We start from the raw sequence: 17,977 nt of genomic DNA, 5'->3' as shown, positions 1-17,977 counted from the left end.
AACTCTCGATTTCGGCTAAGGTCATGATCTCATGATTCGTGGTTGGACTTTGTGCTGACAGCGCAGAGCCTGTGTGGGATTCCCTCCATCTCTCCCTGCTCTCTCTGCACCACACCCCCCTCAAAATAAGAAAATAAGTAAAAAATATTTTAAAAAGTTTATATTCTTTTAATGGGAACCCTCAGCAAAACTAATCTCCTAACAAAGAATGCCCTTTAACCCTCATCCCTTCAATCCCATGGTCCTGTCCTCTTTCAGACACTGCTCAACAACTCTCTCTTCACTGAGACCTGCTCAGTTTGCTCCCACTGGCCAGCACTTCACTCCCCAGGTTGCAACACTGCCCTGGCTGTGACCCTTTGTCCTAGTTCATACCACACTGGCATTAACACATTTCTGTTCTTTTGACAATGTTTTCCTCATCTTGACCTTGTGATGTTTCAGGAGACTAAGTTCTTGAAACTTATGGGCTTTCTTTTCAACTCCCCATAACACAAGTATACTCAGCATACAAGCAGGGCCTCAGCAGGGGTTAGCTGAATGGGGTGTATGAGGTCTTTAATGACAAGAGTCTCGTTGTCTTTTTAATTGCACCAGTAAGGCGTAGATGACTCATTGCTCACTGGGACAGATGGGCCATGGCAGGCTGGCAACACAAGAATGAAAACAACTAACATTTGTTGAGTTCTTACCATGTCAAGCACTATTTTATGCACCATAGGTATACTAACTCCCTGGGTTAGGTACCATAAACAGGATGCAATTAGCACAAAGATTATTCTCAAGTCTCAGTCAAGACAAAGTTAAGAGTCTATCTCCTTCCTCTCTGTATTCACAGCTTTCTGTAGTCATGTGTTATACCTGCAGCATTTAGCTACATCTTGTATCTGAGCATATCTACATTTCTCACCCGTTTATAAACTCCTGGAAGCACAGCCGGTTGACTCCTGTTAGAGGGGCTATAACGTAACTTTAACACAGAGCTCAATAAATCACTGAATTGAATCAAGATCTTAGGAGATCAAAATTCCTTATACACAGATTTAAAAAATCTAGACATCATCTTACTACCTTTCAAGACTTACTTTAAACAAAGAAGTCACTTACATTTAAATTGGTGCAGATAATGCTTTCTGGCTTCATGATTTGAGAAAAAATTGATATAGCTTTCGCCACCTGGTTCTAGAAGAAAGAAAACCAAGTTATACTTCAAATCATATGAACATTACTCTGCTGTCATAAAGACTTTTTAAACACAGCAGGATATTCCTATTCGTGGTGCCCCAGGGGTTTTGAAGTCCACAAAGAAAAAGGTTTTTGGTAATCAAAAATGACCTTTCTGGGCGCCTGGGTGGTTCAGTTGGTTAAGCACCTGACTCTTGTTCAGGTCATGATCTCATGGTTCATGAATCCAAGCCCCGAGATGGGCTCTGTGCTGACAGTACAGAGCCTACTTGGGATTCCTCTCTCTGCCCCTCCCCCACTCGTGCTCACTCACACGCTCTCTACATAAATAAATAAATAAATAAATAAATAAATAAATGTTTGCAGGAAAAACAATGAACTTTCTACAAAATATTTCCTACATTTGCATATTACTAAATTTTAAAAATAGTTTCCAAAATACTTTATTTTATTGAAATATAATCAACACACAGTGTTACGTTAGTTTTAGGTGTACAACATAGTGACTCAACAAGTCTATATAATAAATTGTGCTCTCCACAAGTGTAGGTGCCATCTGTCACCATACAACGCTATTACAAGGCTATCGACTATACTCCTTATGGTGTGTCTTTCATCCTGTGACCTATGCACTCCAAATCTAGAAAATTACCAAACATTTTAATAAGCTGAGTTCGTTTTTTTTAAAATGCTTATTTATTTATTTTGAGAGAGAGAGACACCGGATGAGCAAGGGAGAGGCAGAGAGAGAATCCCAAGTGGGCTCTGCAGTGACAGAGGTTCAAACCCACGAACTGTGAAATCATGACCTGAGCTGAAATCAAGAGTCAGACACTTAACCAACTGAGCCACCTAGGTGCCTCTGAGTTCTAGTTTTTAAGATGGGGGCATAAAGTTGGCATTTCTCCTTCTCCCACTGGACAAGTTTTGAAGAAAAAAAAAAGAAATCAAGATTGAGAAGCAGAAATGCGAACTCCACGCCTGACATAATTAGAAGAGCAGAAACCTTAAAGCTCACAAGAGATGGAAGTACTGCCAACAACATGGGAGACAGAGAACAGGGTGAGTTCTAGATAAAGCAGTGAGCAGAGAACATTGCTGCCTATCTTAGGAGCCCACAAAGTAGTTCTCAAAGGTGAGGGCCACGATCTGAAGTACAAAATCTGAATTCCTGTTTACAACAATGGCAATGGAATTTAGGACTACTAAGGAGAACTCCTCTGGATCCTTTTTGTGGCAAAAGTGAGGCTAACCAAAAACTTACATAGATAAGCCATACTCACAGGAAAGAGTCTGTCACTACGACAGGGGCAGAGAATGAGATTCTTCACTGAAAACTGCCTCCATGTCTATTCCCAGTAGCCAAGGAGAAATAAGGCCTAGGCATTTTTGTAGACAAAACTCAAACATAAAAAAAAGTCCTACTAGTCTAGAACATGACAACATGGCTCTGCTTTCTCCCTGACCTGGATTTTCTGTAAATGGCTGGTGTAAGAAACTTGTCTATCAATGAGTACTCAAAAATGAGCCAGCACATGATCTATATAAAGACACCATGAGGAAAAAGAAGAGCTGCCTTTCAATCAACAAAGGGATGACTGGAAAACCAATAGTAAATGAATATTTTAAAATATATGAATATGTTCAAGTATATGTAAGAATACATATTTAAATACATACAGGACTAAAACTAATGTGGGGAGTACGGTTGCAGAATGAAGCACAAAGTGTTATGTAGTTGGATAATGAAGACAACGGGAGAAACACTATATATAAGAGAAAGTATGCTTAGTTGCCTTGTCTTTATTATGTGTGGTCAGAAAAACAGCATTTAAAGCTGACAAATAAGCATACTTAAGAAAAAAATGAGTACTATGAAAAGTAACATATCAACCAAAATTGGGTGGTGGAGAGGAGGAAAACGAGAAAAAAGAGGAAATATACTAATTTCAGCATTACTCACAGTAGGGAACTAATAGGTACAGTCAAATTCATTAGAATACTAAGAAGATTAAATCAAGTTATGGTTTTAAAGTAACCACTAATGCAAAAATACAAACCAAAAAAAAAAAAAAAAAGAAAACCACCACATGCTAGAAGCAATTTTAAAAGTTGAAAACAAAAACAAAAACAAAACATAACTGAAACCTAAGATTAAATACACCACGTCTATCTAGATGGAGGACATTAAAAGACTAGCAGCATATCGTAAGACAATGTTGAAATCTATGTAGTGTACAAGAGATACACACAAAACAATTCAGAAAAGATGGCAAATAAAAGGATAGGAAAAGATGTGGGAGGCGAATGCAAACCTAATTAAACCAAAGAGGCAAACAAAAACTGGGGTTGCAGGGGTGGGGTGGGGGGGCACCTGGGTGGCTCAATTACGCTTGGTTAAGCATCCAACTTCGGCTCATGTCATGATCTCATGGTTCATGAGTTTGAGCCCCACATCAGGCTCTGTGCTGACAGCTCAGAGTCTGGGGCCTGCTTCGGATTCTGTGTCTCCCTCTCTCTTTGCCTGTCCATGTTTACAGTCTGTCTCTCAAAAATAAAAACTTTAAAAAAAATTAAAAAAAACCTGGGATGGGGTGGGAGAGATATTAACATTAGACAAGGTAAAATCCCAAAAAGAAGCATTCTAAACAAAACCAAAAGAGGCACTTTGTAATGCGACAGTGACAGACTCACAATGATATATACGTCAATGATAGAGCATAACTATGTATCTAAGCACCAAATGGCATAACTTTTTAACTTTTTAAAAAAATACTTATTTATTTTTGGGAGAGTACAAGCAGGGCAGGGGCAGAGATAGAGGGACAGAGGATCTGAACTGGGCTCTGTGCTGACAGGCTGACAGCAGAGAGCCCGATGCAGGGCTCAAACTCATGAACCATGAGATCATTCCAGGGTTCCAGCTCTAATTGTCCTTCACTGCTATGTGATGGCAGGAAAGTCCTCTCCTCTCTCTGACCTCAGTTGCCTTCATTTGTCCTGAGACACGGAGAGGCTAAAAGATCACTAAAACCTCTTCCAAATGGAGTATTTGGGTCTAAGAAATATACGATGACTCCACTTAAACAGCAAACTGACCCAGGATTCCTCATTCACTTCAAGTAAATTCCACTTTGGAGAGCACTAAGTTAAAGTGTTCTGAAACGTTACACGGTAAAACAATCATTTAAAATTTTCATTTGAATTACTTGACAAATTTCTCTCAGAGTAGAGCTTCCCTCACTTGAGTCTCCACAGAAATCTTGGCCAGCCCCTTCTAAACAGCAATGCATGTTAGGTCCTCAACTGTAAACAAAAACATCCTTTGGAGGCACAGCTGTAGATGTAGGTTGCCATGGCACCAAAGGCATTGGTCTCTTTATGGGAACTTGTTCTTTAGGATACAGTCAGAAGGAAAAAAATAAATAAAAGAACAAATGCAAGTAGTCAAGTCTTCCCACTCCCAATTCACTTATGTACACCCTGAAGCCTTATTACCTGATTCAGAGCTAGTGCCACAGCAAAACAGGATGCTCTCCTGGAGAGGACTTCTCCTTTGATTAGGGCTTCTTCTCTTAATGTAGTACAGATTTTCAAAGATTCAGGGCTATTCTGGCAGGAGACAGGATTGCTCAGTAAATAAATGTCATGTACCTTTAAGTTTAACAAAATGATTGATAGTGCTCAGTATTTCAGATTTCCTTCTAAAAGAATTTCCCAGAGCCTATATCAACCCATTTAACAGATTAAGCCCCATATACAGGCTACTTGCAAAAAGACCAAGTTATCTATATATTAGCAGTTCAAATCTAAATTAACTTCATTTGTAAAGCTTTTGGTCAATTTTCTGAATTGGGGCCTTTTTACCACCGAGTGTACAAGTCTCTTTGTATTTGGGCAGACTGGTTTCTAGACACAAGTACCACAACGTTAAAACTGTAAAAACTCAGTCTGTTACTCTGTGAAATAACAGAGTAAAGCCCAACAACACTAAAAAGTTTTTCTGAGGGGATTTCCAATCTGAAAATATCCATGTAAGTCAAATACTTAAAAACGTGAACACTTATATGAATGGAAATGATAGAATCCCATGAAAAGACAAACCTTAAAAAAAATCCAAGAACTAAATGACACACAAACCAGCAGACAGCAGCAGTAAAAGTGAATTGTCTTCCTTTGTATATGCTGTAGGTGGATTAGGTTTGTGAGAACAGCATTAGCTTTATATCTATGTATTTCTGTCATGACGCGATCCACAACTCAAAACCCAAAGTAAAACCTGAATTCGATGAGCGAGGACAGTTTCCAGAACTGGCTGGGAATCTATAGCGGCTGACTGGTTCAATTTTTCAACTCTCATCTTCAATGAGTGAAACAAGTTATTTTCAGACACAGTACAGGGGAGAAAAGTCCTCTGGCCTTCCTAAGGAGCAGAATTAAATTCTCTCCACTTTAGCACACACTCAGGAAGGCATCTCTAAATTTTAAAGGTCAGAAAGCTCAGTAACACAGAGCTGAATAAACTGATGCTCAGGTGTTGTGTGTTTGGCATTCTGTTTCATAAAATAAGAAAATGATATGATTGTAAAGGATCACCTAATAATCCAGCAAGGAGCAAACTATAAGACCCTTAGCCAAGTCAAGCTTATGGCTAAAAATGGTTTTCAAAATTTTTAAGGTTTGTAAAAACAAAAACAAAGATAGAATATGTGACAAAGACCATATGTGGTAGAGACTGTACATAGCCTCTAAAGCCTAAAGCGTTTACTATCTGGCCTTTTATAGTAAAAGCTTGGGGCTCTTGAAATCAACCCTTTCATTTCACAAATGAATTACATGACCACTTCAAAGCCAGTGAATGCTAAAGTTGAGACTATATGTTTCTCAATTTCCCAGAAGATTTTTCTTTCCACTATCACCCTACTTACTGCCTCTCTTACTTTGGAAAATTATTGCTACCCTTTTTAGGGAAATGTTTTCATGGACCATGCTCTTCCACCTTACCTGGTGTTCCTCCTTTTTCCCCATAAAAAGGTTATGTTAAGTTTCCGAAGTTTAAATAACACAAATGTCTATAGTAAAGCATGCAACCTTGGTCACTGCACTATATCAGCTGTCATGTATTCACTGATTCATTCACTCAGTAAAGAAGAAATAGTTTCTGTATGTAAAAAAACAATCTTGATATAGTAATGACATATGGACTTCTAAGTCACGTTTTCTGTCTTGAAGGAGTTTATCTTAGTGTCACATACACTTATTAAAGATCAACTATACACCAGGCACTGTTAGATGCTGGTACAAAAAAATGCCTCAAACTTAACCTCCAGTGGGGAGGATGAAACATACATCTAGTTAGAATAACATCAACCAGTGATAAATGTCACATAGGTGATATAAATAGGGCACAATGAAAGGATATTACTTCCAACTCTGAATCACAGAAAATATTCAGATGAAATTAAAGTAGCCCTTGAGTTCACCAAAGAAGGTTGGTCAGATTTCCATGGGAGAGAACTAGAGGGAGGTCTTGTCTCAACGAGTTCAGCATGAGACTGATAGCAAGGGGATCCTTCGCAGACCTTGAACCCAGCCAGCACACTGTTTCTTGTTCTCCCTATCCACAGAATTGCCAAAGAAGAGTGAAAGATGATAAAATTGCTTTCTCCATGATAAAACTGACGTGGCTAACTTGAGTTTTCTAAAAATGAACACATTTAAAATTGAAATATCTGCACCAGATGGAAAAAAAGACTTCAGAGAAACTAAATTATTCTTTGTAGAAAAAAAAATCCTCTCTCAAACACTACCCACAGTGCTCTAAAAGTTAAGAGAAGACAGTTTTACCAGTTTGTAGCAAATTGCAAAAGCAAGGACATAGGTTTCTTTGTTGAATTTCACATCTTGGTTTTTCATCTCTATCAGCACTTCCAGCGCACCTACCAAAAATGAGAAGTGGGCGGACAGTGTTAAATGCATTCAGGTGAGTTCAGAGTCGTCTACTATTGATTCCCAACATTCTAATCTGTTCAGTACCACCTACTGAAAAGTATATTCCAGAAGCAAGTCAAAGCTATCTGTCAAAGTCATTTATCAATTAACTAAATTTCAAAGAAATTATCAAACGATACAGTAAGAACTAATATTTTAAACCTACTTATACTTTCAGCATAAGTAAAATCAGGGTGTTTAGTTTAAGGTATGACATGAGATGCAATAATGTTGTTTTCAAACTTAAAAGAATGAAGTCTCCAGAGTTCAGTCATTCATCAAGAATATAAGGATCATTTTTGCATGGTCCATTGTTTTTCCTAATTGCTATATTACCAAAGACAGAATTTTTCAACAAATTCTAATACTCACTTGTATATTTGCCTTTAATAAATAACATATCCATCAAAATATTGAATGACGTGGTGTCTGAGAAGAAACCTCGTAAATGCTAATAAAAAACAAACAAACACAGTTTGGTTAAAAGTTTTTAACTATTGAGGACATATTTTTATAATTCTATCTTCTCTATACAGGACTTATTTTTGCATATACTTTATTCATTTGGTCCCCTGAATTCTCTAATAAATCTCTGATATACCAGGATTTATTTTTCCAAAAAAATTCAAATGCTGCCCACTCTATCGACTGTCATGTCTTTGGCTGGGCATACAAACGAGGCAAGCAGTATGGCAAGAGCTCTCTGGGTTTCAGAAATACAGTGAAGGACATCTTCATTATACATGGCTCTCCGGTGCTTACAAAAAAAGAAACAAGTCAATTAACTTTGGTAAGGGGGTCCTGCAATGTAGGTGGCAGTATATTAATATGAAAAGGCCAGGGGCACCTGGGTGGCTCAATTGGTTAAGCGTTCGGACTTTGGCTCAGGTTATGATCTCACTGTTTCAAGCCCTGCATCGGGCTCTGTGCTGACAGCTCAGAGCCTGGAGCCTGCTTTGGATTCTGTGTCTCCCTCTCTCTGCCCCTCCCCTGCTCATGTTCTGTCTTTTTCTCTCTCTCTCAAAAATGAATAAATGTCAAAAAAATATGAAAAGGCAGGTATAAGTATGCATGAGGACTAAGCAAGAAGAGTCTTACAAAGCTGTGATGCTCTTTTGGCAAATGAATAATACTCACTTTTTGAAATAATTCACTAGAAGAGTGTTTCTCAACATTTTTAATATCACGATAATGCAACACATGCTATTCAAATATGCCATTAAATGCCTCCTTGCTCTAGTTTGTTCTTATTTTGAAAGCCCACTATGCAGACCCTGTTCTAGGGGCTGAAAATAAAGAAATAATAAACAAGACACATAACCCTGCCCTAACTCTAGTGGGGCTTATAATCTAGTAGAGCTTAAATTCTGACATGGGAGACGATGAACGAGTAAAACCAGTGAAGAAGTAAAAATGTAATTTCAAGTTATCAATAAGGGCTACGAAGAGCAATGAAGCGGGAAAAAGGGATAGACTAGATGACAGAAGGTCATCAGGGAAGACTTTCTGAGGAGACCTCAATGGAGTAAAGGAGAGCCTTGATGACGAGGGTGTAGACCATTCTAGTCTGAGACCATGGGTGTGGCAGTTCTTGGAATAAGAAAGCCCAAGAGTGGAGTGAGCAAGGGGGATGGCAGGTGATGAGACACTACAAGGGACCTCTAAGTCATGGTCAGGGGTCTGAGTTCTCCTCTGAGTATGATGGGAAGGCCCAGAGCAGCCCTGTCCACAGTGTGAGCCATATATGTGGTTCTACATTTTCAAGTAGCTTCATTAAAAAAAGTAGAAATACAGGAAGTCAGTTTTAATGATGTTACCTAAGCCACTAAATGCAAAATATAATTTCAACATGTAATCAATAAAAAAAATTAAGCACTTTTTCTTTTTTATATCAAGCATGTGAAATCCATCATGCATTCTACCCTTACAGCCCATGTAATTTCAACTAGCCACAGTCCAAGGGCTCCATAGATACATGCAGACAGTGGCTATGATATGGGCAGCACTACAGGGTTCAGGGTAGGGGACACAATAAGAGTGGAAACAGGATTAGTCTTTAATGTCACTGGACTCAAATTCCGTTTAATCTGCTACTCCAGGCAACTTGGTTGTATATGATTATTTCATGCATGGGTCTAAGTTTAAAACAAAAAAACCAAAAAAACAACTGAAGTTGCATTTTCTTTTTGCTTTTTAATCATTAGACTCATGGCTGTCATTACAGTGAAATTTTCATTTTCCTTCATTTTCCTTTAATTACAACACATGATTACTGAAGTCAAACAATACAAAAACATATAAAGTAAAAAGTAAGAATTTCCTGTAATTCTACCCCCTAAAGATAAGCAGTTGGGATTTCATGTAGATCCTTGCAGATTTTTAATAGATATATACTAAAATATAAATATGTATATTTTTCTTTTAGGAAAAATATAGGTTCAAACCAATCCTCATTGTTGTAAAACCCCCTTTTCTCTGGTTACTAACACAGTATGATCCTCTTTCTAAACAATGGGTGTCCTTAAAAGAGGGGAAAGTCAAGAGTTCACAGCTCTACCATGGAAAGAACACTTTAGGGGTGCCTGGGTGGCTCAGTCAGTTAAGTATCTGACTTAGGCTCAGGTCATGATCTCACAGCTTGTGAGTTCGAACCCCGCATCGGGCTCTGTGCTGACAGCTTGGAGCCTGGAGCCTGCTTCGGATTCTGTGTCTCCCTCTCTTTCTGCCCCTCCCCCGCTCATGCTCTATCTCTCTCTCTCTCAAAAAATAAACAAACATTAAACAAAAAAAAAAGAAAGAACACTTTATACGAAGAGTACAAAACAGAAACACAATTTAGTAGAGGGTTCCTAAAAATACAAAAGGGTCCCAGGTGGCCAGCCCTGGCCCCAAAATAAATGTTTCTGACCATGTATGAATTTACCATGTGTCTAAGTGCCAGTTTCCTCATCAGTAAAATGGATAGAATGACAGTATCCACCTCACCACGGTCTGTGCGAAATAAATCAAGCAGGTATAGTGCTTAAGCACAGTGTTGAGGACACAGTATATGTTCAATAAATAATTACAGAAATAATTATCATTATTTTTGTCTTTAAGAAAAGAAAATCAGAAGATGTGAAGCTATTCTGAAAACCAGAAAAGCACTATACAAGGTGGCCATCAACAAGAAGTAAATAATATAAAAAGAAAGGAGAATCACAGGTGGGTAACAGGAAAGGCAATCTTAAAATGGCTGCCTGTCTTAAACAATCCCCTGCTAAAAGCTTCTCTGAGAGGTTAGTCCCAGGTCACAACCAAGGAAGGTAGACCCCTTATAATTTGTCCATACATCTCTTCCACACCTGTCCTACACCTCTGTCTGAAAAGAGCAAGGCCTCTTCATAGCAATGGACTCCAAGGAAACCTTAAAATACAGGTAAGAGCTCATTCCTTCAGCTTAGGAACCTTGATCTGAAAAATCTAAGCCAGGAATAATGTAAGAGAGATGCCTTCCCCAACATCACTAAAAACACCCAAGGCTCAGCACAAGGAAATCACACTGACAGGGACAGTAATCGGGAGACAATAACCTGGTCTTTGATGAGTTCCAATGCAGATTCCTCAAGATCCAACTCGTAGCACAACCTCATGAAAAGTGGTCCAAATTTATACTCTCCCAAAGTGACATTTCTGTTCTCTGTATGGTACCTGGTAATGAAAATGATTCAGTGAGTCAAATAGTGAGATGCAGGGAAAAGGACAGACCGACTGTGTCATGTACTCTGCTAGATGCTGGGGACACAATAAAGAACGAGGTACTCTCACAGTCCGGAGGGAGAAAAGTGCAGAAACGAGGACAATCAGAGGAATTCTGGAGTGAAGTATGCCAGACATTTAAATACAAAGGATTTGTGAGAGGCCCACATGACCACATGAAATCAAAGAATGGAAAAACGTACATTGTAATTATCTTCTCAATATATCAACAAACTGCTAGGATGAGTGCTAGCAAAAGTCAGGGAACAACAGGGCTCTTGCACAGCAAACTCGAGAGAATGGCACTGTGTCTTTGTATGGACCCCATCTAGAGAGGAACGAATCAAAGGAGTGAAGTGATGCTCTGTCCTCCTCAAATGTGACTTCTCCATAGAGGATGACAGACAACCTACAGATGTACTTTACAATTTAGACCCATCGCTGTTTTCCTCTGCTCGGGAAAAGGCATATGTGATCTACCATCACCTAGCTAAACAAATTAAATGCTGTTTTGAAGTTTAGTTTTAGCAAAACGCTAATTTCGGACAGTGACATCTTATACGTGCCTTGAGGTTTCTACAAGCAGTCAGTCCACCAGTTAGGATACAGAACTAAAAATTGCTAGCATAAATTTACTTTCAATAATCAACTCTTTCTGTTTTAGTCACGAAGAAGACAATCTGGTGACAAAATAAGTATCGCAAGATTACTTGTAAACCAGATTTTACTAAGACTCATTATGTGAATAAATCACACATACCACGGAGAATAGCTCTGACTTTAAAACCAGAACGCTTTTTAGCCTTCTGCCGAAATCACGGAGGACAGTCACAGTAACATCATGGATAGCGTATCCCAAACATACATAATGCCAAATAGAATGATGATATGTACTTTCAAAGATACACTTCGTAGTCAAATTATAGAAATTATAAAATATATTCAGTGCTTCATTACAAGTTATGAATTAAATTATATCAGTTGTACACCTTAAATATACCTGAGTTTTAGTTGTCAATCATACCTCAGTAATACTAGGGGGGAAAGAATTAGGTTATTTAAAGGCAATACAGTACGTGACTAAGGATTTTTAGATTCTGATTCCAAGCTGACAGTTCAAATCCCATTTCTTTTACTTACTAACTGTATAACCAGGAGCAAATAAGTTAACCACTCCATGCCTCAGTTTCTTCATTTGTAAATGGAGATAAAAGTTCAACTCAAAGTTTTTGTAACGATTAATTAAGATGACATGCCTACTAGCACACGGAAAATCTGCCATTTGTGTCAGCTCTTATAAAATATAAGGCATGCTGTGGAAAAGATCTTTAAAAATCAATACATTCCAAAAATAGTGTCATGAAAAATTTGTGCCAGATTAAAAATAAAATAATGCAAAAACAAAAGTTTTCCGAATTTAGAGAACATTTACACTAATAAAAGCGCTAGAAATTCACAAAGATAAAGTATTACCTCTTCTTGACAAGAAATGTTCAAATCAGAGAATCTAAAATACCCCTAATAAACCACACACCAGCATGTGGTCAAGGCTATGGGGGGGATTAAGTTGCTCCTCACTTTTGACTCCATAAAGAGCTTATGTTCTAGCTCATTACTCTTCCTCCCCAGTAGTGGGGTGCCTGTGTCAGCAAGACAGAGAACAGGTTGGTTAGGCCATGGACCTGCCCATTTTCCCACTTTTCCAGCTGTCCACCAGTAGAGGGAAGAGACAGCAACTGGGCAGAGTTATTAGCAATGATTTAGATTTGGGTAGTAAAAACTGACAATAAAACAAGCCAGAGGGTCTAATATGATTCATCTTTGTGAAACTGAGATAGTATTAGGATTCCTAATGCCATGCAAATGTAAATTAGCATAACTCTTTTGGAAAATAATCTGGCATTTGTATCAACAAATTTTAAAATGTTCATATTCTCTGATCATCTCCAAAACAGAAAGAGTATGTTTTATGCATAGAGTTGCTCATCACGGCATTATTCATACTGATGAAAATATCAAAAATCAGACATTCAACAAGAGGGGCACCTGACATACAATGGAATATTATAAAGTCATTAAAATATAACTCCTAAGGTATATTAACAAAAAAACTATGCTGTAATACTAAGTAGAAAACGCTATCATTATATATACAGTAATTATTAGGAAAGTATAAATAAACCCTATCAAAACCATACAATCTTTGCACGTAAAAAATTAGTGAGAAAATGGGGATGTCTGGTGGCTCAGTCAGCTAAGTATCCAGCCTCGACTCAGGTCATGATCTTGTGGTTTGTGGATTCGAGCTCTGCATCAGGCTCTGTGCTGACAGCTCAGAGCCTGGAGCCTACTTCAGATTCTGTCTTTCTCTCTGCCCCTCCCCGACTTACGCTCTGCCTGCCTCCCCGCTCAAAAATAAACAGTGAAAAAAAGTTTAAAAAAAAACAGTGACAAAATGTATCAAATATCAACAGTGGTTGATCCATCCGGAGGTGGAACTGTTGCTCCTCCCTGCTGAGTGTGGGAGTGCCAGGTAACTTGCCTTGACCAAGACAATGTGACAGAAGTGAAGCTGTGCCAGTTCCAGGCAGCTTTACAAGGCCTGCAGCTTCCACTTGTGCAGGGTGCTAGTGCAGCCCAGGCTACACTCATGAACGACAAGACACTCCAAGGAGAGAGGGGTCACGCGGACTCAGGCATCAGAAATACAAGTAAAGCCTCTTGGACCTTCCAGCTCAGACCAGCCAGCAGCTGACCATAGAGGAGCAAGTGACTTTAGCAGACACTAATACAGAACTAGCAGGCCTCAATTCCTGACCCACAAAAATAATAGATAATAGATAATAATAGATAACAGAAAAAAAACAGTTATCATGTTCTGGTGTGCAACAAGAGACAACAGAAATAGCAGAATCTGTGATGTATTTCTTCTACTTTTTTGGTGTTTCTCAAACTTTTAATGGATTGTGTGTAATTTTATGTTTTTTCCTTTTAAAGATAACATTAATTTTTCATATTATAAAATTGATAATGCCCACTGTAGACAAGTTTGAGAGACTAAAAAAAATACATATTTAAACCAAAAAATATGTATAATTCCCAGAGAACCACAATTAACTTTTGGTACATACTCTTCCAGTATTCTACATATGAACACACTTATACTACTCTCTCTACATTATAAATGCAGGTCCACGTGTAGAAACCTATCTTTCAAGAATCGGTTCATACACTTCCCGAGTAAGTGAAACCTTTGCTAGGTTTCCTAACAGCAGACTATGATTACACGGGAATTCCCCTGACGTGGGAAAATGACAACGGATCAGAGAAAGAGACATTTGCCGTGAGGAGACAGATGATCGAGGAGTCCATGAAGTGGTCCAAGTGAGAGATGACGAGGCCTGAGCTAAGACACTGGTAACGAGGACAGAGAGAGGAAGGCCAGAGATGAGAGATACCAGGGAAGTGGAAGCAGTAGGATTTCTCATCCTGTCAGGGAGGAGAGCAAGTAAGGTTAGAGGAAAGAGGCTCCCAGTTATCCATCCTGAGGGGTCAGTACGACAGAAAATAGTAAAAAGAAGCAATTTGTGTGAGTTGAATGTGAAGACCTAGGGGATATGTAAGTGGACTTCATCAGGCTGGTGATTTCTTAGGACATGAATTCTGGTTTTCTATCCTTAGTACCTGGCATATAGAAGGAATCCAGGAAGCGATTGCTAAGTGAACATAAATGTCTGGAGCTGGGGCAGGCATGTGGACACGAGATTTGAAAGTCATCAATGTATAGTTGCCAGCTGAATCCATGTTAAATGGATGAGATTCTTCAGGAAAAAGAAAGAAGAAACCAAACCTGGCAGAATTGTACAGAAATGCCTCACCTGTAAATGACATTTTTAGCCAGTTCCACATCATCCCGGGTATCACACAAATGAAGGAAGGTTTTCAACTCGTCCTTCAAGATGAGCTTATTCTGGGCCAATTTCTCTTTCATGTTTCTCAGGTAGGTTGCTGGAAGAAAGCATAGTGTGGTGGCCGTCACTCAGGCTGACTGGGACTGTCAGGAGTCTGACCTCAGGGAGAAGGGGAAGCTGGATTCTGGCACACTGCAAAGAGGCACTGAGAGGGGCTCCCATCACTGACTAGTGTCCTTAAGAGCAGTATCACAGAAGGTCTATGAAGCAAACCATCTGTGCTACAGGAGCACAGGGTGGGGGCCCACTCAAAACTTTCTAACATACAATCTTTGAGGGTAAAAACACAGGAATATGCAATTTTGACTACCTGGGTGATCCTTCTGCACACTAAAGTTTTAAGAACTATGTCCCAGAGGCTTAGTCCAAAAAACTATCGACAGGTGATCCATTAGGAAAAAAAAAAAAAATGCAACCAAGACATCTAAACCAACAATTGGCAGGGTATCTAGCAGGAAAACTGAAAGGAAAATGTGTACTGAAGATGGGTTTGCCCCAGTGGTTGACCCACACGATTTAGCAATATTTCAAGTCTCTTGCACTTGGTTCAACTCTACCTTTCATTTCTCTTGCTCTCCCTACTCAGTTATTAGACAGCATGACACAGTACTACATAATGCACACAGGGTAAAAAAACCCATCCTCTCAACAGCAGCAAACATTCTTGGTAACAGAATCATTTCAAAATGCTTATACTTATCTCTGTCCCGTCTTGTATCTGATCAACTGTGGAGACAAACACCAAAAGGAAACACTGCTTCTTGGCATTAGGAAGGGATCAGATTCTCAGCAGAATGTGGGGTGAGATGCAAGCCCAGCACTAAAGAAGCATCTGCTTTCTAGAAGGCAGAGCTGTTCTCAGTATCAGGAGCTGCCAAGAAAAGTCTACGGGTTTTGCTCCAAGGCCCAGAGCTTTGAAGGAAGGCTGCTTAAAGGAATGGCACAATATGTATTAAAACACAAGACTGGGAAGCTGAGGCAGACACTGCTCTCAATTTAAAGAAAAGGAGGTCCACCTGGTTTAAGTTAATACTGTGGACCATCCAATCTTTATTTGCAGAGCCAGATCATGGTTAAAGGTTTTAGAGGTGGAGAGGCCTGGACTATAAGCTAGGCTCTGCTACTTGCATGCTATGGAGAGACCCTTGTCTGTTAGACTTGATTCCATGTGTAAAGTGAGAATCGTGGGAGCTACCTCATGAGGTATCCTGACATAATGTACGTTAAGCATTTAGCACAGGACAAATCATTTTTTGTTCTCATTTTCATTCCATCACTTATTAGATTTAAGAGAATTTATACTATTAACTGTTTCTAAACAATTTCTAATCTAAATAATTCTAATGGGATGACTTACACTTTTCAATAAGCCTTAAGAATCCAAAATTTCAACAGTATAATTTGCACTTTCAAACAAATAATCAAGATTTAAGTGTTTGTGAGCAACACAAGGAAGGCTAAGGCAGGGTTCCCGTCCTGAAAGAACTTAATCTATTTGAAAAAACATGACACAGTTACGCAAAGCTATCTGAAAACAATGACTGAGGGGCACATGAGTGGCTCAGTCAGTTAAGCGTCCGACTTCTGCTCAGGTTATGATCTCACGGTTTGTGAGTTCAAGCCCCGCGTCAGGCTCTGTGCTGACAGCTCTGAGCCTGGAGCCTGCTGTGGATTCTGTGTCTCCTTCTCTGCCCCTCCCCTCGCTCGCAATCTGTCTCTCTCACTCAAAAATAATAAACATTAAAAAAATTTTTTTTGAAAACAATTACTGAGGGAGTGACAGGTGACCAACTATATAAATAGAAAGAAATCAGGGTGGCAGAAATAGACCAGGTTTGGCAGATGTGGAAAGGTACCAGAAAGGAAGTGGCTGGATAGGGTTGGAGAAACTCAGGAGAGGGGATCATTCTTGGTATAAGAATCAGCACGAACAATAGCATAGAACTGGGCACAGGGGAAGGTGGTGAGGGAAGAACTGTGATTACATTAACAGGAAATCATACTGGACTCCATAAAGGGTAAGGGGCCCATTATGGAGGAGCTGGGAAGCTGGTGGCAGTGCGTGGGTGGCTGTGTGGGGGGGGAATGTACACAATATGGTATAGGACAGAGGACCACTGTCGGTTCTTATAGTGAAGAAATGTTAACAGGATTTTTATAAATATCAATCTGACCATGGAGTAGATTGGCACTCATTACATTAACTGCCTTTCAGAACATATGCTCAATTGTGACAGCTTTAGAAACACTACAACAATTGGATGTAACTAAAAAATGACATGAGGCCCTAACTGCCAACTTCACAAAGCTCCAAAAGTGATGAGTAAAAAGAAGACTGAAGTAAAATCCAGGCTGAGTAAAATCAGAAGTAAAATGTCCACTGGAGATTAACATATTCTCCCTCACTCTGAAGGCTTATCTACTCATTCCATAGGTGGTATGATGTATATGAATAGAAAAGTGGTGAAGAAAAACTGATTTCTGGAGGGCTAGAAGCAGTGTTTATTACGTGCCCATAAACATTTGACAGTGAGAGGAAGGAGATCTGAGAAATTTAGAAGGAACAAACTAAACTATTAACAAAGGGAAGTCTTGCTACGCTTATCAAGGAATTTAAAGTACCGGAAAAAATGTGGAGAGAGGGAATGAATTCAACAAGAGTTCTCAGATGCTGACAGGAATAAGAACTAGGATAGTAGTGTGTTTTCAGCTTTTTGTAATAAAAATTTTCAAACATACCCCAAAACAGAAAGAGAACAGTATAATGACCTCTCATGTGCCCATCACCTGGGTTCCAAAATGACCAATATTTTGCTAATTAAAAAAAAAAAAATGTTTTACCCTATTGACTTTTTCGCAGAGTAGAAAAATATGAAAATGCATCCCACAAGATGGTTTTGTTTCGCTGTGTTTCATTTGTGTATAGATATGTATGTGTACAGTGGGGATGCTATGCAAAATGTACTTTTTACTCAGAGGTGTAGCAAAAAATGTTAAAGCCAGTCATCTTGAGCAGTTCTTCTCAGACCTTACTGTGCATATTAATAGTCTGGGCTTTAAGTTGGGCATCTCTATGAAACTCCCAGTTGCTG

At 39.1% G+C, this 17,977-nt stretch overlaps 1 protein-coding gene across 2 annotated transcripts in view; it reads right to left on the bottom strand.

Annotated features, from left to right (window-relative positions):
* The window catches only part of PTCD2 (pentatricopeptide repeat domain 2), a 33,751-nt gene that overhangs the window by 13,801 nt on the left and 1,973 nt on the right, over positions 1-17,977 (bottom strand). The window contains exons 3-8 of one of the 2 annotated variants that reach the window (XM_030322718.1): positions 14,793-14,922; positions 10,749-10,866; positions 7,549-7,627; positions 7,033-7,124; positions 4,684-4,797; positions 1,108-1,182 (exon numbers count right to left, since the gene is read on the bottom strand). In XM_030322718.1, the coding sequence (XP_030178578.1) occupies positions 1,108-1,182; positions 4,684-4,797; positions 7,033-7,124; positions 7,549-7,627; positions 10,749-10,866; positions 14,793-14,922 (608 nt within the window). The remainder of the gene's footprint in view (positions 1-1,107; positions 1,183-4,683; positions 4,798-7,032; positions 7,125-7,548; positions 7,628-10,748; positions 10,867-14,792; positions 14,923-17,977) is intronic. The other variant, XM_030322727.1, reaches the window with a different exon arrangement.

Source organism: Lynx canadensis, chromosome A1 (assembly GCF_007474595.2).
Source record: "Lynx canadensis isolate LIC74 chromosome A1, mLynCan4.pri.v2, whole genome shotgun sequence".
NCBI classification, from domain to species: Eukaryota; Metazoa; Chordata; class Mammalia; order Carnivora; family Felidae; genus Lynx; species Lynx canadensis.
The sequence above is the reverse complement of the archived record's forward strand: the minus strand, read 5'-3'. Positions and strand labels throughout refer to the sequence as shown.